The sequence below is a fragment of the Brienomyrus brachyistius genome, chromosome 1 (assembly GCF_023856365.1).
Source record: "Brienomyrus brachyistius isolate T26 chromosome 1, BBRACH_0.4, whole genome shotgun sequence".
NCBI lineage: Eukaryota > Metazoa > Chordata > Actinopteri > Osteoglossiformes > Mormyridae > Brienomyrus > Brienomyrus brachyistius.
The window spans coordinates 6,326,929-6,351,559 of record NC_064533.1 but is presented as its reverse complement, the minus strand read 5'-3'; the positions used below and the strand labels follow the sequence as shown (position 1 = coordinate 6,351,559).

General features: G+C 44.9%; 1 protein-coding gene across 1 annotated transcript in view; it reads left to right on the top strand.

Annotated features, from left to right (window-relative positions):
- LOC125742531 (voltage-dependent calcium channel subunit alpha-2/delta-1) overlaps nucleotides 1-24,631 on the top strand; it is a 107,743-nt gene that overhangs the window by 66,045 nt on the left and 17,067 nt on the right. The window contains exons 10-22 of the mRNA XM_049014633.1: nucleotides 221-320; nucleotides 8,669-8,827; nucleotides 9,462-9,566; nucleotides 10,545-10,623; nucleotides 11,144-11,193; nucleotides 11,286-11,375; nucleotides 11,959-12,042; nucleotides 12,634-12,714; nucleotides 13,266-13,340; nucleotides 18,276-18,347; nucleotides 18,993-19,064; nucleotides 19,612-19,673; nucleotides 23,870-23,946. Of these exons, the coding sequence (XP_048870590.1) occupies nucleotides 221-320; nucleotides 8,669-8,827; nucleotides 9,462-9,566; nucleotides 10,545-10,623; nucleotides 11,144-11,193; nucleotides 11,286-11,375; nucleotides 11,959-12,042; nucleotides 12,634-12,714; nucleotides 13,266-13,340; nucleotides 18,276-18,347; nucleotides 18,993-19,064; nucleotides 19,612-19,673; nucleotides 23,870-23,946 (1,106 nt within the window). The remainder of the gene's footprint in view (nucleotides 1-220; nucleotides 321-8,668; nucleotides 8,828-9,461; nucleotides 9,567-10,544; nucleotides 10,624-11,143; nucleotides 11,194-11,285; nucleotides 11,376-11,958; nucleotides 12,043-12,633; nucleotides 12,715-13,265; nucleotides 13,341-18,275; nucleotides 18,348-18,992; nucleotides 19,065-19,611; nucleotides 19,674-23,869; nucleotides 23,947-24,631) is intronic.

Here is a 24,631-nt window from a genome sequence, read left to right as displayed (position 1 = left end):
TGCCCCCCATCACCTACCAAGGACTCTGTCTTTAATTTTAATTTTATTTTTTTTATAAAGGCGTTCATCCCAAAACAAATCAGCCCAGTTCATCCCAGGGGTGTGGCTCCAGATCTCCCGCTTACCCAATATTCCCCCCCCATCGGTAATTTGAATAGCTCTCAGCCAGTATGACACAGATCGCAATGTGTCCCATGGTTTTCCTCAACATCCTTCACAGGAGCGGAAGTGTCTCTGGTCTGACCCTGAAACTGATCCGGACCTCAGTCAACGAGATGCTGGAGACCCTGTCGGATGACGATTATGTCAACGTGCTCTATGTGAGTATCCGGGAGGGCGGCGTAACCAAGCGATTCTTCAGAAGCATCACCACTCATCCTACAGTTAATCCTCTTTCATGACATATCTACGCTCGTAATTTGTTTTGTCAGTATTGCGTATGAATTTCTAGAGGCATTACCTCTACATGTCGTTCTTGTTTAGTTAGAAAGGTTCTTCTCAAATGACCGGCACCCTTTGTGGTAATTTCAGGGTTAATGGTTCTGAAGTCCGAATGTCTTTTTCGGTGTTCAAGGTTTGTACATACTGCGAGAGCTGAGCACGTATTGCCAACAAAAGGTCATTTCATCTTCAGCGATGTTCCCACACAGTAAAACCTTGGTCTGCAAATATAGCTGAGAATATGCCAGATGGATTTCATTCAGCCATATTCAGCAGCTGAAAAGATGTCAGCCTTGTGACAGTAATGAACATGAGCTTTGAACAACATTTCGAGTAAAATATATTTAAAAAAAACAAAAAGGCAGCAACCGTGATCTCACGGTCAGGCGTGATGATTGGATCTACACAAAACGGTGTTTTCAGCTAATTATTTGCATGCACGATGCCAGATCTCTCATCCTCATTATATTTTACTTTTTGATATTTTCTAGTCAATTCACAGCAGTGTGCCATTTATCTCAAGACAGAAATGGCCGTACAAATTCTGGATGAGGCAGAAACAGATAGCAAACATTGAGCATCTCACTCATCCTCTCAGAAGAGCAGGAAGCACTTTCGGTGGTCAGGGCTTAAACTCAGAGACCGTGAGTCTGAATGCTGGAGGTCTCATTTCTGCAGTCAGAGGAGACAGTGAAGAAATAATGAAATATGGATCCAACTTTACTTCTCCACTCCAACACGGGAGTTTAATGAAATCACCAGCGGCCCGGTTTGTGAGCTGAATTGAAATTCCTCCAGTAGGCCATGTTTGTGGACTAGACAAGTGGGGGGGCAGTTAGGTGGGACCAAGGAAATCACCATCCATCATACTCTATGGCTGGAGATTTCTCCGAGAGACCTTCGGCTTGCTTTCAGTTGCTTCCATTAAACGGAAAGTCGAATCCCAATTGATACCAACCATTTTCTGTCAGCCGTTAATTTTCGACGTGGCTTTTTCAATTTATTAGGACTCGAAATTGAAACTTGTATTACAGGACAGGTGTTACAGGGAAGATGCATCCTTGCTACCACAGGGAATTCGTACGGCTGTACTTTCAGACATTCACCTTCATCGTTTTCCCTAGAAAAAAAAAAAAAACTCAATAACTTGGCCTAATCCAATCTGAACCCACTCCTTAAACTCCAGCTGTTGATAGGTACTTGGTATTGTTGCTATACCATAAATTAGGAATATTAAATTATAGCTGTAAGTTGAGGGAGGATGTGGACAGTCCACATGTTTTTTAAATAACATAAATCATTAAACATGAAACATTTCTCTGTCTCTTTGTCCTGTAAGCTGACATCTCAGCACATCTCCTATGCTGGTGTCCAGGCATCTCTCATGCCCAGATGAAATCCTCACTTTCCCTTCCTGTGGCATGTGGGCCTCTGCCCTCCTGACTGAAAGAAGCTTCACAACATTTAACTCATATAGGAAGTCTTCTTGTTTTTTATTTGAACATTTTATTTAAATTCATTTTTCTGGCAGACTCGCCGCTCTGCTTTGACCTGGCAGGGACTTATCCCTTTATATGTGACTCTTTGGCTTTTTCCTGAACGCGGTTTGCTTGTTTGCTTGTCTGATCCGGTGGGCTTGCCGGCTGCCTCTGTGAAGTGCTTCTCTCCACAGATGGTGCCGCTGATGTTCTTGCCCTGTGATTTAGGGGCCCCTCTCCCTGTTGTCGGAAGCCCACTCTGAATCATTCATCACCAGAATTACCCATAAGGCCCTGCTCATTAATACACATCGCAAAATCGCACTGCTGTTTGGTACATCTCCTTTCGGTGCCCCGTTGCATCAAGGGATACTGATGCGTGGAACAGCATGCACCTTATCGAACACATCAGTTGTCAGTACTGACACGTGCCCCCCCCCGTCCTTGCATATTTCTGTATGTGCCGCAATAAAACATACATACCCAGGCGATGGTGATGGACGGCCGTACAGAGAGTATTATAGGAGGAGGCGGAGCTTCTGGTTACTATGGTGAAAAAACCTGCTTTAGTAGGTCCTGAGGTTTGTGACAAAGTGGGTTAGGGTGCTGTATCCATAACCACATGGTTGCTGGTTCAAATCCCATGCTCAGTGGAGTGATGTCATTCTTCGATCCCAATAGCTCTAGGGACTGACTGACCCTGCTCTCGACTTGTACTTTGATTTAGATATATATATATATTTATATAAACAGAAACGGTAGTAAATAGGTAAAATTTTGAATTATTTTGCAAATACGCAGCAGTGCAGAGGCTGAAGCCCACCTCTGCTTGCCAGACGTCCTGTGCTGTGACTGGCTCCTGTTTGACTGAGCGCAGTCTGCTGTGAATAGGGCTTTACCATGCTGCGACTCAGCCTCCCGTAACACCGGAAGGAGGCTTGGGGATGCAGGTGCTGGTGGGGGGAAATCCTCTCTTTGTTGGTTAGGATATTCAAGATAAGACCTTGTTTACACATTCAGGACTTTCTCACGCTCTCTCTTCTCATCCCCCTGCCTTCGTAGCTTTTCTATTCTGGCAGACGAGGCGGGCAGTGTTTAGTGAACGGCACTGTTATCTCCAGGTGGAGCAAAGCGGCACATTCCGGAAAGCCCTGGTACGGAGACTGTAATCCTGATGGATTTTGTAGGCAAATAAACACTTTGCTGAAGGACACAGTAACGGTGGTGATTATTTGCACAATTTATTTGGCCATATTTGTATTTCATGAAGCCGTATTAAATCTGGCAGGTCCATAACAGAATTGCAGTTAGAAAAAATGGGCCTGTTGTCATCAATAGTCAAAGTCAACCCCTGGAAGGCTTATGCACAGCACAGCATTCTTTCAGAAAGATCTGTCTTCCGAAGGCTTCCCAACGGCATGCTGATTGTCGTGATGATTGAATTCATTCACCACGTTTCCGTTTGCTCCTGCTTTTCCAAGCATCATTGTTTTCCGTGTCATGAGGGAATTTCTCGGAAAATGCCCACAATGAGGCTACTTCAGATTTCCAAGAATTGATTAGATCAGGAATCCATTTGTTTGCGTTCCTCATGGTTATACGCAGAAGCGCACAAAGGCATTGTGGGGAGGGGAGCAGATCCATCACTTGGGGAGTTGCCAAAGAGGAACGTGGTTATGTAAGGTGTCCGTGTACTTCAAACGTATTCGAGGGAATCCACGTTGTTTTAGCAAACAAAAATCTTCCGCACACCACCTGTGAAGCCCCCCTGAGGCGAATGTTTTCATTTACCCTGACCCCACCCCCTGTACATGATTGGCTGATGCAAATATCAAGCCGCAGGGTTGGTCAGCAGGACACTGCATTTTCTGGTATGTTTTGCGTCACAAATGGGGATATGTGTATTAATTTATTTAGGTTGTAAATAGTAAATGTCGCCACCATGTGATGGTTATGTTCGTGGAATGCGTGTGTTTCGTTGGCATGTAACTGTGAGTGTCCTGAAAATCGTTGGCTTCCCGGTCTGTGCCGCTGCTAGTATTAAACCAATAGTGGCTGTTAATAAAGAGAAGAACTTCCATTTTCAAAGAGCTGTAATCCCCTGTATTAAAACGACTCACACACTCACCACAATATGTTTATTTGTGCTCTGTACGTGGCTCTGCTGCATCAAAAACATTCTGCACGCTCCAGGGTTGCGCTGTGAAACAGATCAAACGAGGTGGCAGCCTTGTTTTAAGTATGCAGCAGATCATTGTTGCCGATGTGTTCGGCTTTGTTTTGTCTGGATATTGTCTGAAGCGTGCAGCCACAGTTATTATAAAATACTTTGTCAGGGTCACGCAGGGGCCTTGTGGGCCAGGCCGAGAATGGAAATATCAAAACAAGTAGCTGAACTCATGGACAAGGGGAAGTAACTTGCTGAACAGAATTGGGGGGGGGGGGGATCTTTCACACGAGGTGGAGATTATGAGTCTGGGGACCGGAGATGACTAATTTGGAGATATTGAGGGAAATCAAAACAGAGGTGACCAATTTATCCACTTCATTGACAACAAGGGTTAAGGTGGAACTAATCGATACAAACAAGCTGTCTGACTCTTACGTCTAATGGAACTTGTCCGCTGCCACCAAGATGCCGAACCGCAACGAGATGGTTTTCCATTATGAATTATGTGAGCTGTACCCATGCTGACATGGCTAAAAGCATGACTAAACTCAGCTGGGTGCGTCACCAACCATCCAGTCAAAGTGCACAGAGATACTAGTGATCTGCATGGATGATCTATCTATCATCTGTAACCTCTTGTCCTATGCAGGGACATGGACCAGAGCGTCTTCTTCTAACATCAGCGTGTTTTTGAACTGGGGGGGGAACCAGAATATCCATAGAAAACCCCAGAATGACCAGGCAGACTCCACACACATGGAACCAAGGCAGAGACTCAAACCCAGGTCCCAGAGGTGTGAGGCACCAGTGAGTGGTGCCACTCCTGCATGAATTAACTGACAGAATAAAGGGCATATGATATATATTATTCATTATTAGTAATACCGCACATTGTGATGCAATGATACATTCCCAATAACTAGGGACTTGCAAATTTCCAACCTCGTAATTAAAAAAGCTGCCATTGAACAGCTGAATGGAATGGATTCGTACTGCAAATCTGCACAAGCAAATGCTAATTCTGCTAGCGGTTGGCGCTAACATAAGAGAGCGATTCTCGCAGGCTTGCTAGACTAAATTAGTACACAGTAAATCATGATATACACAGCATGGACGATAGTGTCGCTTCACGATACAGGACGGGTACAGCCCGGTTCCTGTTTGCCTATGGACAAGCGGTGTAGCTTATGTCAGGGGATGGTGTGAGGCATTAAGAGTCGCTGGTTCAAATCCGGACAAAGTGATGCCTTTTTTGGCCTTTTGCGCAAGGCCATTAAACCCAGTTGCTCCAGGGACAGTCTGGATAATTTTGGATAAAGGAGTCTGTTGAACAAATGTCTAAGTTGTCGAAAAGGTTTGGGATTCTTAATGCCTGTCCAGCTCTGCGGGTTAAAGTTTGAGAACTCGGCGAAAAGAAACATCCGTTTTCCACTGTAAATTCAGAGCTGTGTTTGGAACAGCGCCGCAATGAATGACTGAAGCGGCGCAAAGAGCTGCCAGACGGCGGTGAGGGGATGTGCTTCAGCAAGGCGTGTCGCTCGCTAAGTCACCCCCTTTGGCCTGGTTCTGTCTGAATGAGCTGTATGGGAGAGAGGCGCTAATGAGATTAGCAACCCCCCCCCCCCAACACATAAAAACCCGATCTGGCTCTGTGTCACTGATCATGGGAACCTGGCAGCTGTAATAGGATCACAAGAGTTAATCCCACCGATGGCCACATCAGGCTCGAGAAACAACCCACCGTGCCCCCGCCCCCCAGGAAGACAGTCAGCGATTAGCGGCGACACTACTGTGCCTTATCTGGAATGGTGACACGAATTTGGATCTGGGTGGAAAAGGCCGTTGAGACAGGAAGCAAAGAGAGCAATTAGTACCAAAGAAAATAGAAAGTCTTTTTTTCCTTGTGTAGGGAGTTGATTTTATTTCTGGTAGTTTGCTGACGTTGGGTGAGCAAGTGCTTTTGCGTCCATGTTTGTGGCCTATGATGTGTACATTTGTTTTAGCCGGAGTTTGTATTCCGAATGGATCTGTTTCGCCACATACAAACACCGCGGCCCCAGGTCTCTGTGTCGCATCCCGAAATCATTCTCCCAAACCGCAGTTTCGTGTCGTTCCTCCTGTTTTTCCACCTCTGAGTAGCAGCAGGAAGCTAAGCCCTGAGGGAGTCTAATAAATGAAGTTGTGATGCACAGAATAAGGAAATTTCCCGCCAGTACCGATAGCCGATTATTTCGATAACTGACACCAATACCAAATAACTGTTTGGGAGGTTCGATGAAAGTTAGTTTTAAGGGCCACTCCACCCAAATAAATTTTAAAATAAATAAATTACATTCCAAAGATATGAAGCAATATTTATTTTTTGGTAGGAAAACACCAACTCTGGCATACAACAACAGTCATAGAGCAGTATATATCATGGCTGTGTACCATCCATCCATCCATCCATCCATCCATCCATCCATTTCCTGTAATCCAGGGTCACCAGGGGTCCAGAGCCTATCCTGGAGGCTACAGGCGCAAATAACTGTACATCTTATATAACACTTATAACAGAGAAGGCTGATCGTCACGTGTGATAAACTCCTTAATATTAGAGTAGAACCTTTTGATTTCGCACTGCCTCCATTGAATTTTCTTTTGCTGTCAAATGTTGGCGTTACTGACAGGCTAACGTTACTGACAGGCTAACATTACTGACAGGCTAACGTTACTGACAGGCTAACGTTAACTGGCCGTACTGTAGCCTCCTTTATTGGAATGGATTTGTTTTTCAGAAACTCCTCAAATTCTTTACTATCTTGCCTTAAGGTGAGTAATCAAATTTATTGCGTTGAATTAGTAATTGAAATTGAAATTTTAGTAGTGCAATGTTTGAAAAATGCATTTCTAACGTCGTTTTCACTAACAAAATAATTCCACAAGGCAGACATTTGCGTAACTGCTGAGTACTCAGGTGTGCAGTGCAATATGGTTCAGCATTTTAAAGGGAATTATCGGCAGTAAATATCGGCTCATTTTTAATAGTTGGTCAATTACAATATCATAAATACAATAACATAAAATCCCCAGCATGTTCTGGAAAAGAAATCAGTCCTCGTGATCTCCTCACCTTTCCTGCCACTGTGCTTGGAGCATGTTCTGATGCCCTGATGCTGTTGATTGGTCCTTAATTGGGGTGAAAGGAGTGAGGGCAAGTTGATCTGCTTCTGGTCTGAATTCTGCATTGATATTCGCACCCATTTTTATGCACGGCATCGGGTGAAGCATTAATCGTTTAGGGAGGATTCCCTTCCACTTTCCTGGGTTGTGTCCAGCTCACATGAGATTGGGGGGTTTCCCTTTCATTCCAATGTGTTTCTATACCCATCTGTCCATTTTTGAAACCGCTCGGTCGTGCTGGCATTCCTCGTGCCTTTTTGCAATGTCACACTCTGCGCCAAATCCATGCTTGTGCTCAGAATGGAGGCCCGCTAGTCCAGCCCTTCAGACTGCTAGCAGACGCCTGTCAGACTGGGTGACCTGAGACTGCTTCTCTCTTTCTCTAGATGGTCTGACATTACAGACCTTCTCAGCTTCTCCCCTCTTCCACCGAGGACCTCTGTAGTGGGAGGAGTTTCTGTTTCAAAATGGTGCTTCCATGGTCTTCTAGGTTCTTCAACTGTGCTGTCCTGCAGTAGCTCCCAGATCGGGACATGGGGGCAGATCAAAGCCTTGATACCCTTGTGTCCATCTGTCCGTCGGTCGGTGGGTGGAGTGTTATGGATCCTGTTACGCGCAGAATGCAGCACAGACGCCGTAACTGATAGGCCGCAAAAAGAGACCCCCACTGACACACCACGGACTGAAAATATGAAAGAATGAGATGTATGGCTGTTTCATAAGTGGGTTTGGTTATAAACATCAGTAGAGCCTCTATTTGAGATCAGACACAGAAGGAAGTTTAGCCTCAGCCTCAAAAGAAATCCAGCTTTACTTGGTAAATTCATAGTGCAACAGGAATCTCAAGGATTGCTCTAGTTTCAAGCTAACCAGTTGATTACTAAAATGAACATACCGACATGTGTGGTCTAGTTAGTCCATCCATCCATTAAGCAAATTAAATCAGTGAGTCAAATCAGTGAACCTGCATTGCTCTGCACATACAATCAATACAGGTGACTCAATATTTATGTGAGCTTTGTGTATATTTTTGTGTTTGTTGTTTGTTGCTACTGGCTAACAAAATAGATTCTCTTTTTCCATTGTTTATTACGTCTTTTGTAATGACTGTGCACAATTTACAGATTTGGTCTGAAGAAGTTTGGAGACCATCTGTGTCTTTTTTTAAATCTCTCTTGGTTTACAGTCACGAATCTGGGTCTCATCCAGCTAAGTAAGTCTGGGCTGGGTACTTTTATTTTGATAGTGAATGGGATGCCTCTTTATAGCAGAACTGCCCTGCACCTTCACATTCAGTCCTATTTATTCTTTGCCACTCGCATCCATTAAGCTCACAGCCACCTTCCATCCTGCATGTTCCGTGTGTTTTCACCAGGCTCCTACTAGTAATGGGCCTCCATCACCTCTTCTCTTCCAGTTCAACACGGGGGTCAAGAATTCGGCTTGCTTTGAGCACCTGGTGCAGGCGAACAGCCGCAACAAAAAGGTTTTCAAAGACGCTGTGCAGGCCATTTCAGCCAAAGGCATTACCAACTACAAAAGGGGCTTGAAGTTTGCCTTTGAGCAGCTTAACAATGTAAGTTTGACATGACCTGCGTGTTTGCTTAATGAAGCAGTTGTCAGAGGTGGACATTTCAGTTCCAGAAAGTAAAAATCCAGACCAAGATTTTGTTGCAACCAACCAGTTGAGTATTAAGAGTTACAGTCACAGAGGACTCTACTGGTTGGTTGCAACAAAATCTTGGTCTGGATTTTTACTTTCTGGACCTGAATTTTCTACCTCTGGCAACTCTACACCCTGCTTACAGTCTTCTCTCAGCAACCCGTCCTTTCTGTTCTCACCACAAATCCTTCTGTGATTTTTCTTTGCATCGACCTGGCAGAAACCTACCACACAGGCAAAAGGAAAGCTGCCATTCATTTGTCATACCTGTATTATGAACTCAAAATGACTCATTAGCACGGTTCTGGACTCTGAGGTTAATGCGTGGAAATGCTGCATTTGTAGTGCAATTGACAGTATGGCATGCTTGTTAAATATCGCCATCTGCTGGTCGTAAAGAAAGCTGCACCGCTTGCTCAGCTATAATTACCATTACATCAGTTATTTAAAATAAAAATTCCTTTTTTTTTCACTTCAATGGAGTGAGCAAAATTTTTATGCAAATTTTTACAATGATTAAAGATGTCTTTTCACGTGTCCCCCTCAGATGAACGTAAGTCGTGCAAACTGCAACAAGATTATAATGCTGTTCACCGATGCAGGGGAGGATAGAGCTCAAGAGATTTTTGAGGAGTACAATTTCGACAAGAAGGTGAGCAGAGTGTTGCCCGTGTCCTGTCCAGTGCCAGCAGAGGTGCGGTCATGTCAACAGCAGGTTTATATTTTCGTAAAAATGATTAGGGGTGCTGTATGAGTCCTTAACAGACGTGATGCACCCGGGTTTGTAACTCACGGTAAATGATGCACTTCTATCGGCGCTTTTAAACTCATTCGTGTTCAGTTTTAAGTTTTGGGTTTCTAAGAGTTCTGCAGTCTGCGTGCACTTTTCACCTGTCCCGTTTTAATATTCAGTACGCGTCTGTCTGTGAGCGCATCTTCATACCTTTTTCCTTTCAACACCTGATGTCGCACCTGGTTCTGATCCACATGTCTCTGAAGCATTACCCATAATCCCCTTCTGCTCTGGCGTGCGGTACCTGGGAGCCAGTGTGGCCCGTGTTTGATGTGCGGGCACACAGACGTGCTGTTTGAAGCGTTGGCCACGCCCCCTCGTTAGCGCCTCCAGCAGCCGGTCTCACCCCCGGAATCCCAGCCGCACCCCAGCCAATTAACTGGGCCCTACATATGGGCACGCCCGGTCGTCTCGCCCCATCTCCCCCCGTCCTTGCAGTATGGGCCCATTAGTGCCATAACATCTGGACTCCCCCAGTTTTTAACCTGGGCCCTCCGGTCCCACGGACAGATGTGTCACCGTCCCCTTCGAATCTGGGTTGTCACCCCCGGTGCCGGTTCGGTGTTGAGGGCCTGGAACATCTGCCAAGGAGGTACGCCGTCAAAGGCTGGCAGCGTGACAAACCCGGGGTAGCGCTGGTTCAGGTGTAGATCAGTCACGGCTCTCTCTCGACATTAATTTCAGGGCCAGATCGCACCTCTTTCCGCTAGATATTCACTCACCTTAATGCCATTGCTTGTAAAAGGTCACATTTTATAAAAAGATGAGTAGGAGAGTACATTTTTTAGCACATCAGCTATGGAGCAGAACGGTTGTGACCTGCTGCCGGTTTTCTAGGTGCGAGTATTTACCTTCTCCGTCGGTCAGCACAATTACGACAAAGGACCGATCCAGTGGATGGCCTGCGCCAACAAAGGTGGGTGACCCCCCACGCTCATACTAGACATCCAAAGCGCCCCCAGGCATGTCCACCATGAGCCAAAAAGCCATTTTCAGGTTTTAGTAATGTACATTTTTACCAAGCTGTTTCTGAGCACTGTTTTTGTGAGGAAAGGAAAATTGATATTTCGGAGTCACCGGGGAAGCTCCTGGGCGATTTTCTGGATGGTTTGGTCCATCTGTTTCTTAATGCTGCCGGCCACAGTGTTTAGTGCCATCCTATGGTCACTGCTCACACTGAGCAATTAGCAAGCGGAAAGCAAATACCGGATAATTACCACAGTTGGCCCAGGGATGACATTTTTTAAATATTTAAGCATAATGCTGGTTACCTGTAAATATTCGATGTTTGGTCCCCCATTTGAGGCATGGAAATGTAGTCATTAGTGATGAAGTTGCAGTGGCCCTTTTCCAGGTTATTTAGTGTATTTAATGCTGTGCATGCCCCCCCCCCCCCCTCCCCAGATGAGCTGATCCTCTTCTCCCTTTATTCCCAGGCTACTATTATGAAATCCCCTCCATAGGAGCTATTAGGATTAACACTCAGGTGAGCTCGTGCCCACAGCTACTGTTCCAGTGTGCAAAGTGTGCATATTTATAAATACACACGGAATTGAAAACGCACCGTTACCATGGCAGGAGTACCTGGACGTGCTGGGGAGGCCCATGGTGCTGGCCGACAAGCAAGCCAAGCAGGTCCAGTGGACCAACGTCTACCTTGACGCCCTGGTATGTGACGTCACCCTGCTGCCGCCAAACCTGGGGGGATAAAAAAACGACCAGTCAAGGCTATGGAAGCAGTTTCCAGGACATCCCTGTATTAGCTTCTGGCCTGATGATGACTTTGAGTTTGTAGGCATCGGTCACCCCCCCTGCAGAATAATCTAGTCTGAGCGGTTACTACGGCAGCGCGCCTCATTTCCTGCATGCGTCGGTTGCTATGCAGGCTGTGCATGTTTGTTGTCTTATTTACTGCCAAGTGACCAGATGCGATGTCGTTAAAATGGCCCCCTGTGGCCAATGACAGTCTTATGGGAATGGAATATGTGACAATGAGTCATAATACTAAACTTCACAAGAAGTTACTACAGGTAAAATGATATTTTAATTAAGCTTATAAACAATATAGACTGCGCACACCTAAGTGCACACAGACAGGGACATTTTGGGAGATGTGTGGATGGATGAATATTAAGTACTTTAGATGGATGTAGTACTTCTACACGCTACAGGCTTGTATGGAGTGATATAGTGAATATTGCACTCAAAGTGAATTCTTGTTTTATTTCTCTGTTCCTTATCTGAATGACAGGAGCTGGGCCTTGTTATCACAGGAACGCTGCCAGTCTTCAACAAGACAGGCGTAAAGGATGACAAAGATGGCACCCCAAGACAGGTACCTCATTCAGAGGAGCGATACCTCTGGCCAAAAATGATTGGATGCTTCACTTGGTAGTATCTCTGGCTAAAACTGATTGGATGATTCACTTCCCAGGGTCTCTAGCTAAAACTGATTGGATGATTCACTTCCTAGTGTCTCTGGCTAAAACTGATTGGATGATTCACTTCCTAGTGTCTCTGGCTAAAACTGATTGGATGATTCACTTGGTAGTGTCTCTGGCTAAAACTGATTGGATCATTCACTTGGTAGTATCTCTGGCTAAATCTGATTGGTTGATTCCCTTCATAGTGTCTATGGTTAAAGCTGATCACATATTTCATTGGACAGATTCATTATTTGAAAGTGTCAAATAAAGCATTCCATTAGCTTTAGCCGATAACCTTATAACCAAAAAAAATAAAACTTTCGAAACATTTTGAAATCAGAGTTGTACTGACTGCCAGAAGGCAGCGTGTCTGTTGCTGTGGGAAGCTGCCTTTTGTTCTCGGTATCAGTACCTCAATGAACTCGAGCTTCTGTAAAATCCCTTCCCATAGCGTCAACCTCCCACGTACGCTTACCGATTCCATGCATTTCCCCCCCAAGCCCCAAAACCAGCTCATCCTGGGAGTGATGGGGGTCGACGTGTCGCTCGAAGACATCAAGAGGCTGACTCCGCGCTTCACCGTAAGTCTGCCGGAACTCGCCGCCAATTTCCCATGGCGTCTGGCCTGTCCGTCAAAATCAGCCAAATTTCCATTAAAAAAAAGAAAAGAAAAAAAAAACATACAAATCAAAGCAGCGACCGGACTCTAGATGAAAGCTACCTTCCTTCCATTACGAGTGAAGATGAACCTGAGCAGGATCAACCCTCATTTTCCCATAATCCAGCTTGTTTTTCAGCACCTGGGGTTGCCAAGGGCACCTGTCATGACAGCGTGCAATGTTAAGTGGTTCGGATATGACAGCGAGTCTCCTCCACAGAGCCAAATGAGAACCGGCTTGTGCTTACGGGACTACATAGCGTGGCGAGCATCTTTATGTGTTTATATTTCATCTATAAATAATAGTGTTCAGTATGAGCTACATGGTTCCAGATGAGTGTTTTTACTCCTCTGAGGGGCTGTGTCAAAATAAAAGTCTTCCATTGGTCCGAACCATTAGGGATGCGTGCCGATCTGCCAGCACAGTGGTAACTTTCAATTCTTTTCAGATTTTTTTTTTCTTTCCCTTTCAAGATTGGACCCAATGGATACTATTTCGCGATTGATCCGAACGGCTACGTTTTGCTCCATCCCAACCTTCAACCAAAGGTAGGGGGCTTTTATTTCTTCCACTCCACGCCTCTTGGATATATGTGCTCTTGGTCGACCGGCTGCCGCATGTTTGACGGCATTCTGCTCGGAGTGTGGTGTGCATGTGGACCCTCTGCGGAATTCCTGCGTGACTAGCCATGGATTTGAAAGCGACTACATGATTACAGTCCTCTAACTTTGTCATTGGGGGAGCGAGCGCACATTAGCATGTGTTTCCGCTTAATAGCAACACAATGGCTGCTTTCGTCCTCATTTTCCGGCTCATTCCCTGTGTAAGATGGCAACAGCGGCATGTTTGTGTGTTGAAAACGTAACCATTCACTGTGGAACATCTCCAGCCCACTTCCCTCCCAAACAGGCCAGTGCAAAAGTATACTCACAACTTAATACTTAATTATTGCGTCGTCGCAGAAGTGTGTGTGGGGGGTGGGGGGGAGGGAGGGGGAGCATTTGCACCATTTGCATACCTTCTGTGTCACGCTCTCTCCACATTTCTCCACAAAAGTAATCTGGATCAGACACAAGCACCGAGAAAAGTAAAAATGTGAAACACATGTTCCTCTGGACACGTGGCCGAGGGTTAACGATGGGGGGTCGCCATGGAGCAAGGGGGCAGGTGGAGGACGTTAGAGCCACAGTGTTCACAGTGTTGATTACAGGGAGATCAGAAGGACACAATTCATTTCACCAATTGTCTGCTCACTCAGTTAGGGTACATGATGCATGTCTCATTACTCATGGTCCATGATGCGTGTCCTGTTAACTCAGGGTACATGCTGCGTGTCCCATTACCCAGGGTCCCTGATGCATGTCCCGTTACTTAGGCTCCAAGCCAAATGTCCTGTTACTTGGCTAGGGCACAGGCAAAGTGTCCAGTTACTGGGTTAGAATACATGCTGAGTGTCCCATTACTCGGGTAAGGTACATCCCGAGTGTCCCATTACTCGCGTATGGTACATCCCGAGTGTCCCATTACTCGGGTATGGTACATCCCGAGTGTCCCATTACTCGGGTATGGTACATCCCGAGTGTCCCATTACTCGCGTATGGTACATCCCGAATGTCCCATTACTCGGGTAAGGTACATCCCGAGTGTCCCATTACTCGCGTATGGTACATCCCGAGTGTCCCATTACTCGCGTATGGTACATCCCGAGTGTCCCTTTACTCGGGTAAGGTACATCTCGAGTGTCCCATTACCTGATTAGCATATGTGCCAAGTGTCTTGTTATTCGGTTATGGTAAACTTTGAGTGTCCCGCTACTCAATTAGGGGACATTCTGAGTGTCCCGTTACATCACAAGGGCACAGGCCAAGTGTCCTGTTACCTGGTTAGGATATGTGCCGAGTTGTCCCCTTACTCAGTCAGGACAAATGACGAGTGTTCTTTTACTTGGTCAGGACATGTGCCAAATGTCCCAGTTAGGATATGTGCATAGTGTCTCATCACTGGGGTACGTGTCAAACGTCCCGTTACTTAGATTGGATACATTCTGATTGTCCTGTTACTCAGTTAGGGTATATGCCAAGTGTTCGATCTCTCAGTTAAGATACTCAGCTGTATATCGTTTTGCTTGATTAGGATACATTTGGCTTAGTATCGGTGTGATGTCCAGCTGTGATGTCCAGTCATGTGATGGGTTGTTTATGTTTGTTTGTTCCCCTTGTCTGTTGTTAGTTTTACCTTGCCCTCATTGATCAGTGTTATGGGGCATATACTGTATGTTTTGTTGGCCAATAGAGCCGCACCCTGAGTTGGCTGTAGGTAATTGGAAGAATAGTGCCAAACAAGTACACATATGCCAAGTACATGTCATTGAGTATGCACTATAACGTGCTTTCCAGAATGTGCGAATTAATGTTACATATACCATGTTTCGCATGTCGAAATTCAAAACCGTAACATAATCGATGAAATAATACAAGACAGATCTACAATGCAAAACATTCCAAGACAAGGTTTGATTTATTCTGTGGTCTGTTAAAGGTCTGTTTTACTGCTCTGTTTTCTGAATAAAAATCAATCTTTGTTTTGTGGTGAAAAAGGTGAATGAATCACAATTTTGCTTTTTTTTTTTGGAACTTCTGAGAGGCTATCGAATGTGAGAATGGAGTGAACGTTGTCACAGACAGAAAGAAAAGGGGGTGTCGTTACCCCAGTTAAATCAGTTTGTGTGAGCCAGGTTTGTGTGAGCCAGGTTTGTGTGAGCCAGGTTTGTGTGAGCCAAGTTTTACGACCAGTGGGACTAGAACTAGTCACACACAAGGATGTTTTCTTTGTCATTTTTCAATTACGTTTTTGACCAGCTTGTTTTGCTAACATAGAATCCATTATCATCCAAATTTAACAGAACCTTCCAGGAGACCCCCCCCATGGTAAACATCCTCGATGGTAAATGGCCCCCATGAGGCCAGGGGCCAGGATCACAAAGACGGATTTCATAACTTGTTAGATTTAGGGATATCTGAGCTACATGTTAGTAATCAAAGATAAAGTCCATTTTAAATTAGGGTAACTTAAATCTGACAAGTTATCCGACTAAGCAAGAAATGTGGAATTGTGATACAGAGTCCAGGATGACAAAAGTCAGTCTTCCCAAAACGAACAGCATCCATTATCATAGCCTCCCCCAGCCCGGGACAGGGGGCAGTGTAATGTAAATAGTTAATCATAAAACAAAATATCTATATGGTGTTTGGCTGTTACACATCAACGGATGATTGATAGAGAGAATCCTCATTTTTGTGGGAAATCCTGCACAAAGAAAGCTCATTTTCACTTAATATGGCTTCCAGAACAAGTCCCACAAGTGCTACCAGAACCATTCAGCCGTCCTCTTTCCTGGGCCTGATGTCTCCTTTTCACCTTCCTCATTTAGCGTGAAATGAGAACAGCAGTCTTGCTCTCTGTTGGATGTTCTTCAACCTCCATGCAGCCTCTGTGCAGCTCTGCATGTTCTGACTTTGATGTTCGGGGGTGAGGGCGTGCCTTTCTCATGCGGCTGACTGAGCGCTCTCACTGTCAGCTGTACTGATCTGTTTTTTTAAGCCCTGGGGGATGATCAGTCGGATTCCTGTAGCCCTGCTGGTTCCTCTGGTACAGTGTTTCCTCCGGTGAAAAGCCACTTTCACTACTTCGCCGCCAGTTATTACCTGAAGAGTCATTCCCCTTTAGCAAGCTTATTGTGTTACTTAATAGTATTAGGTATTAGGTTTGGTCAATGCTGTTTTCTAGCTTGCAGTGTATTAGCTAGTTGTTGATATGTTATGTACTAGTCCGGTTATTAAAAGGTCAGCATTTATGTAGACTGTTAAAAAGATACTTTACTGTGGTCCTGTAAATATGTGTAGATGTTGAACAGGAAAGGCTACAACAAGTGTCAATTCTACACTACAAGTCATGTATAGAGTGAAAACGTGCCGTGATCCTATTATTCTGTGTACATTTGTCAAATACATTGGTGGGAGATGGTGTAAGCTTTTAGACAGGCTGGGATGGATTTCCGGAGCCAAAGCAGGACCAGCAGGGATCATTTTTCGTAATAAGGGCTCATCGGGAGATCTGCACAAATCCCTTCATCCTGTGCATGCAAGGTGGAGCGCGAATCGCCAGCGGAGCTGTGCGGATGTCAGTAACTGCAGTGCCATGTTGAATCTAGCGCCCGGTTTTGCCTACCCTCCCGACAGCTACCTGCCTGCCTCCAGACGCCCTGAGCCCTGCTTGGTGCTTCATGGAAATGAGGGAGTCACTGGGCTCATCGAAGCTGATGCCCCTCTGGGCTTGACCATATTAGTACTGGTGTGTTGTATTAGCATAGCGCTGTGCGATAATGAGGCATTCAGGACTGAATGCTAGCAGTCTTACTTATTTACGTATGTTTAAAATTCCGACATATTTATAAAGGCTAAATATGTGGCAGACGCCTACTGCAAAACATGATGTTTATAACAAGGAGTGAGATGGAGAGAGTTTGTCATGATTAATAATTACAGACATGGTTTCAAGGCCTGCTGTCTTTAACGTATCTCTTTCACGTCCGGGTTCTGGGGCCAGATCCTACTTTCTGAACCCCATCTGTCTTCTCGAGCTCTGTCACTCTGTCATATTTTGCATGCTGCACTAGGCTGACCCTTCTTAGAGTTTCTCATAAGAGCCCGGTTTTGTTCTTTGCTCGTTCCCCCATGCCCCCCACCTGTTTCCCATCAGTGCAGGAAATTCAGCTGTCACTCTTCTTGTTTTTACGTTTACCCTCTAAGGTTTTTGCTCTGGGTCTTGAGAAAATGGGCCCTTCGATGTCTCATCAGATTAGCATTCGCCAATACTTTTGCTCGCCTTATTTGCAAATTCTGTGATGAGGGGTCAAGGTTGAATGTCAATATTCGCTAAACACAAGTATGAAATCCACCCCATCAGCATCAGCTAGCTTTTTCATCCATATTTGACAATATGGAAGAACAATTTAGGTTATATTTAATTAAATGTTATGGGAAATTGCATTGTTCAAGAAATTCATATATAACAATTATTGAACGTGTTAAAGGTCAGATGATTCTTCTGTCTAAGAGATTCTAGACTATGTCCTTAAATTTCTTTTGTTGTTAAAGTATTGTTCTATAGAGAGCTACACCCAGCTGTATCCAGCTGTTTTTGAATTTAAAGTTCAGATTTTATTTAACTGGAACTAATACACACCATACTGAAGTGCATTTCAGGATCCCTCTTTATTTTCAGTTCTGGTTATAAGTTCAAAGCCGTTTGAATTACACGTATAGCTCTGCATTTCAGTAAATATGCCCCAAAGGTCTGTTCTCTGAGGTTTCTACGTCGTTTCATGTTTATAGATTACACACGGTTCATCCTAAATATAAAACTTTATCCTATGTCTTGAACCTTTATACGACTAATGAGTCCAACGTCTATTCCCATCTCAGAGTCCCAAATTCCAGGAGCCGGTTACGTTGGATTTTCTTGATGCCGAATTTGAGAATGACATCAAAGTGGAGGTATGTAGAAGTGGTTTCGCTGACCATCTTGTTGGGTTTCTGGCCCGGTTTCAGCTCCACGTGAAGGCTCACTTCATTGGGCGGACTCCATTACCCCAGTAGCTAATTGCCTAGGCTCCATGTCTTGCATGTGACGATAGAATATGGATGCTTGGTAAGCCTTTCCTGCCTCCCTCTGCTTTGGAAATAGCTCTGAAGCAGACGCAAACAAGAGCTGAACAGAATATAATTGTGAGAGTTACTCGGACCTTCCATCGAGGTATCTCCTGAGCCTAGGAGCAAAGAGAGGAATTCTACTCATGCTCCAGTCAAAGGGCACCCAGCTGTGATGCAGAGTTTTCCTGACCTGGGTGGAGCTCCTCATATTGCAAAGAAGCTTGATGAACGGGTCTCGGCTATCGTCCTGGTTCCCTGTGATGTTACACATGACCTCTGCCTACCTGTTGTGTTTGATGTTGTTAGATCTTACATAGTACAGTTGCATGGATTGGACAGAACAACCCACCTTCTGTGCTCAGTCAAACCGTCTGCTCTGTTTTTATCATTAGGATGTCACAGGTTGAAACTATTACCTATTCTGCCCCCTGTCTTTTATATTTTGTTGTTGATCCACTTGATGGAATATCAGAGTTCTCCCCTTTTTAGATCAGAAGGATGATGATTGATGGAGAAACGGGAGAAAATACCGTGGATACCTTAGTGAAGTCTCAAGATGAGGTAAGCCCCATATAGCTGGGATGAGGTGTTGATTTCGTCCCTCTATTTCAGCGGCAATGAATCTTACTTCGTGTTTTTAGACAAACGTCTTGACACTTGTTTGTGTTCACACCACGTTCACTGTAATCTACCAGCAGGTACAGTCTATGAGCTGTATAGACAATAGAGACTAAGCTGTAATTAATATCCTAATATACCTTGACAGCTTTAATAAACATTAATGAGAAGCATTATATGAATACGAAGTTTGTTATTATTATATAATGTCTGTTATGAATATATGTTAAAGTTGGAGATGTATGTTAAGATGCTAAGGGATACTCACATGCTGCTGTTGAATGTTCCATGAATGCGTTACGAATGTATTATGTATAAGTCATATACAGTTAATGTAAAGCAGCACTGATTATTTTTTTGGGCTTAGATTTTTTTTTTTGAGTGTTGTAAGGTTTTAAAGTCTTAATTTTCCTAGATCAGAATTTGAGCTAAATATCTTAGGTCTTTTGTCCGTTGCATTGGCACATTATTGGTGTGTGTCCTTTGGCAGAGGTACATTGACAGAGGAACCAGGATCTACACGTGGGCTCCGGTTAATGGCACTGACTACAGGTAACCACAGGACATTCTGCTTTGAACTTCTTGCCTGGGCACGAACCATTAGTGGCACAGAATTCACCCTGGCTGGGAACATGTGGCCCCCGATGACCCAACGGTGTTGCCTCCTCCGCACAAGGGCTGACACAGCAAAACCCCCCAGCCCCCTGCAAGGCGCGATGATTTCATATATAGTAACATAGTTTTTAATATCAACAGAGTGCATACCTTACATTCTCATCTAATGGATGTATTTTAATCCCATCCGTTTACCACGTGTTAGTGAGTATGTCCATCCATTTGAATGACTAGCCTCAGGGAAGGTGCTTGTAATTCCGGGCTAAATCTTCAGACTTGTGACTGGTGACTCTCTTGCCCTCTTGTTGAGGGTGCTGTTGAGACACCAAACCACCGAACGCTTGGCCAGTTGAGCTTGTCACAGACGGGCCGGAGTGTTTATGGCAACTCTATTGTCGAATACTCAACATATTCAACTGAAAGGCAGACAGATTAAAAATGTAGCCTGCTGCAAGAGAGTGTATGTTTAAACATTATTAAAAACTTCATGTCTCTGAAGTTCCTTCATGGTATCTCATGGATCAGAGCACTTATCTATAAGGATATCAGAGGGCTTTTTTACATGTTGCATAAATGAGTTCAAAATGACAAGCAAACCTAAACAGACTGAATAAGCTTCATCCTTCTGAATCTTTGCTCTACTGAATGCACTTAAGGATTGCCCAGGGTGATTTAGAGACCAGTATATTCAATAAGTCCGCAGTTAGTAGTTGCCGACTTTGGCTTCTTTAAATTCACCATTATAATTAGTCCGTCAACTTGTTCTTCCCTTGGGATTGAACCCAAAATACAGCATTCCCTTGCACTTTTGCAATACGCAATTAGGAGAACAGTATCCCAACAAAGAAATGTATTGCCATGAGCAGTTGCGGAGGATGTCCAAAAATCCAATGTTCAGAATTCAACAAAGGGTAAGACGGCACATTTTTCAGCATGGTTGAAAGGATCCATCATGGAGCCATTGATCTCAGCTGTGATCGGATGCAGGCCGACCCAGAGGGCTTTTCCCCAGGCGGCAACCTTCCCGACGCTGTAACAGGAGCAGCATGTGGTGGAACCCCAGATGTTTCAAGCCAGTCCGCTGGACCTCCTGACGATGCATGCACATCTGCGTCAGCGCTAGTCTGCGGCGCTGCCACGAGGAAGGCGGCTCAGAATGCCAGCAGGAGCTGTCTGAGAGACGGAGCTTGGCAGGGTCCAGGCTGGGTGATGAACCGGAGACCTGGTGATCAGAAAGTGCCCAGCATGTGGCGGTGATGGGGTCCTCACATTATAACTTGACGTCACTTGAAACGCTGCTGTGGGTGGCTGGCGGCTGCGCGGGTAGGAGGTCCATGGGCAGACCGGAAGGACCAATCACGAGGGATGTTAGTGGCAGGCTGAGTGATGCCGAAGTACTGTAATGTTTCTGTGATGAATTAGCTTTTCTCATGTGAACTTGCACTTGTGAACGGTTCAGCTTTCACACCATCCTCAATCTGACTTTGACTTCTTTAGCCTGAGGTTGGCAGTGTCTAAATAACAAATGTCTTTTGGATAACTTTGTCGAGACTGTGGGGCCTGTAGTCAGTGGTACTGCAGAGCAGATGGTAATTGTCAGGAATGTTTCAGGTGTTAATAGAGACATCAGGAAGCATTAGAAGCTATTTTGAATGTTGGTCATGACCATCTAAAAAATCCATTGGTCATGTTGAATGTCATATCTTGCATTTGACAAAGGTTTTGATATTGCCTGGCCAATAAACAATCTGGTGTTGCTGTTTGACTTGTATAAATAACATCTTATGCACCATAAATAACATTATTTATACAAATCTGACAAATCTGTTCATGTTGGTGTCATTCCTATTCCAATTCAGCTGGGACAACACATCCAGAAGAATGTGTGTGGGGGTAATGTGGTGACCCTCGGAGGGACCATGAAGCATGTATACAAATGTTGGGCTCAATGTAACCTTGATTGGTGTTAAAGGATGATGGAGAAAAGGAATAGAATGGCAGATGTGTCAGGACAGTGTCACGGCAAGGACCAAACTGAAGCCACAAGTCAGGCTACAGAAGTACAGCGTACAACTTCGGTGGTTTATACAAAAAAATATGGCAGTGAGAACTTGGTGGCTTGACCTAAGCATGACCACACACATACAGTGTTCCATGCCAGGGCATCACGCTCAGCAGCTATTTTGTTGTCGAGCTGACAGGGAGATGTTGGGGGTGAATGCAATTTTCATAACCTCTGGGAGAGCAGACTTCCAAGAACAGGGCTGGAGGCATCTAAGGTGACAAACATGGGGCTATGAGGTGACGCGAGCCAAGACCCGGGAACAAAGCAAGCTTGTACGTCACTCGAAGGGCAGTATTAGAGTAGGCTGGCATCCAAAGCAGCAGCATCTCCCTATTCAAGAGCCAGTGCAATTAGACAGTTGTGGTAGAACAGTGGGGTAGGAAACACAGTGAGGTATCGCACCAGCTGGGGCAGTGTCAGAACTGCTCTGGAGTGTGTCATTGTTGGAGTAGAGAAGGACAAATCCATCAGCTGAGAACAGAAACACCCCTATGTGAGCCTGCGGATGATAGTACCATCGAGACACAGGCCCTTGAATAATCTTATTAGGTTCTACCTTTGTTAGAAGTTGTCCCAGTACTGCTTATACATATTCCTAGGTTTTCACCAGAGGCTCAGCCTAGCTGCACTTGTCCCTAGTTGACTCCTTGATAGCCTGTATATTTGCAATGTGCCATTCACCTGACTTCTACATTGCTTTGGACAAACGTGTCTGTTAAATGTGTTAAATGTTAAAGCCAGACAGAAAACCACCTGCAAAATGCTCAAGAGAACAGAAGGTATCACCTTTTGGAACCAGCTGGGGGCAGCAGTGCACCCAAATTGCACCCTGATGTAATGGAATATGCCAGAGTTGTGTGCAAGATAGCTGTCAGATCCTGTGCTTTAAGGTGGAAAGACACCTGCAGAGGACTGAGGGTTATCGGGCAAGTATTGTGCACGTTATACAGCTATAGCTGTAGACTAAACACTGGGAGCTAGCAAAATGAAGGAAGGCTTTACCTTCAGGCTATGGCCTCTCCTGGTGAGTCAGGGTTAGTACATGAAAAAACGGGTTGTGGTAGAGAAATTCAGCAGAGACACGATTGCCCCTGGATTCAAAGGGAGTGAACTACGCCTGGATAAACAATTGGGTAGGTGTGTTCTGTGCTGATGCTGAGACCGGGCAGAACCTTTAATTATCTTTATAGAGCACTGGCAAATCTAGCCTGAGGCAGGAGGGTTTTGTGCTCTGAAAAGACATGCATTGGGGCTGCAGTTTCCACAGCACCAAAACATTTGAGAACCATACTGTTGCATGAGGGGCACGCATGGTGGACTTTGAAATGCAATACGTATGACAGTGGAGAGGGAAGGCGATCGGGTTCTAATGATGAACCGCTCTCGTGCTTTGCTGTCATCCATGTGCACCACTTGCCAATTCCTAAATGAATCTGTCCTGCATGTTATCGAATTTGTGCACGGGCAGCAGACCTCAGAGGTCGACAGTGTGCCAGTGTGGCGACCCAATGGGCCAGCTGACAGGAAACAAGCCGAGCAGGGGGCTCGGCAGGCCAAGAACAGAGAGGAATGAAAATGCTGGTTGTTTTCCTTGTTAAAAAAGACAATGTAACAAAGGTCCTGACTAATGGGAACCCAGGCTGAAATCTCGCCGCTTTATTCTGTCTAACATATAGCTAGCTGCCATAAAACTGCCAAACTCCCTATAAAGCGGTGTGTCTGTAACACAACACCATTATAATTACTCATCCGTCGGACATTGACTGATGAAAAGCATATGTATTTCCAGGCACTGCTGATGGTTGTACATAACTGAATCTTCATTTATAGTTTGTTAATCATCATAATCAGATCAGTCATTGAAAAAGTTTTCGGTTACTTTGAGGTAGCTAGGACAAAGAAATGAGTCGTAAATGAAAACATGTTGGTGCACAGCGCCAGTATTTGCTTAAGAGCTGGCGGTCCGAGCTGGTGTGATGCTCGCTGCACTTTGAAGGCCTCCATCAGCACTTTGTCAGCAAGAATGCTATGAAGATTCATGAGTACTTTCTGTTTTTTTTTTTTTTAGCTTGGCGGTGGTGATGCCTGAGTACAGCAAGTACTACGTTCAAGCAAAAATGGGAGATACAATTATGCAAGCACAATGTGAGTACAACAGAGGTTTTGAAGCATAATTCTTTGTGCGTTTTTTGTAGTTAGATTCAACAGCAAAGGTTTCTACAACACGTCCTTAGGTATTTTTTTCTCAGTATTTGTTGCAGAAAATGAAGCATAATGACCACTGCGTATTTGTCATTTATGTCAATGATACTTTGTGTCTATGTGATCACCCCTCGAAAAGCCCAAGTATGTTAAACTCACACCTTTCCCCTGCCTTGTGGAAATATGGTATTGCTCAAATTCTCCCCAGACGATGGAAGTGCTTTGGGAGTAAAATCTATCCTTGATCTTGCAGGTATTTTATCATTAGGAATATAAGCCAAGCATGTCTGGAAATCTTTCGCAAAGGCTGAGCACATTCTGACCTCAAAATTCTGTGCCGCGTTCCTGTACAAACCGAGCCCCAGCGGCCCAGCCGGCCTGCCTTCAGAGCCTGGCAGCTCTCCAGTACCTGGGCTGAAAGAACGGGGCCTGGTGAATGCGGTCCAGCCGCCCCCAGTCTGCCTTTGCTTCGGATTTCTCCAATAGGCTCCTCCTGTAGATATTTCTGATGGATGAAACATGGTCCCCAGTGTAACCCCAGTTGTCCCAGCTGGGTTTCTGGGCCTGTAAATCTGTTTCCACCTCTCTGTTTCTCCAGCCTGATGTCCCTGAAGCACTGGACTTCTCC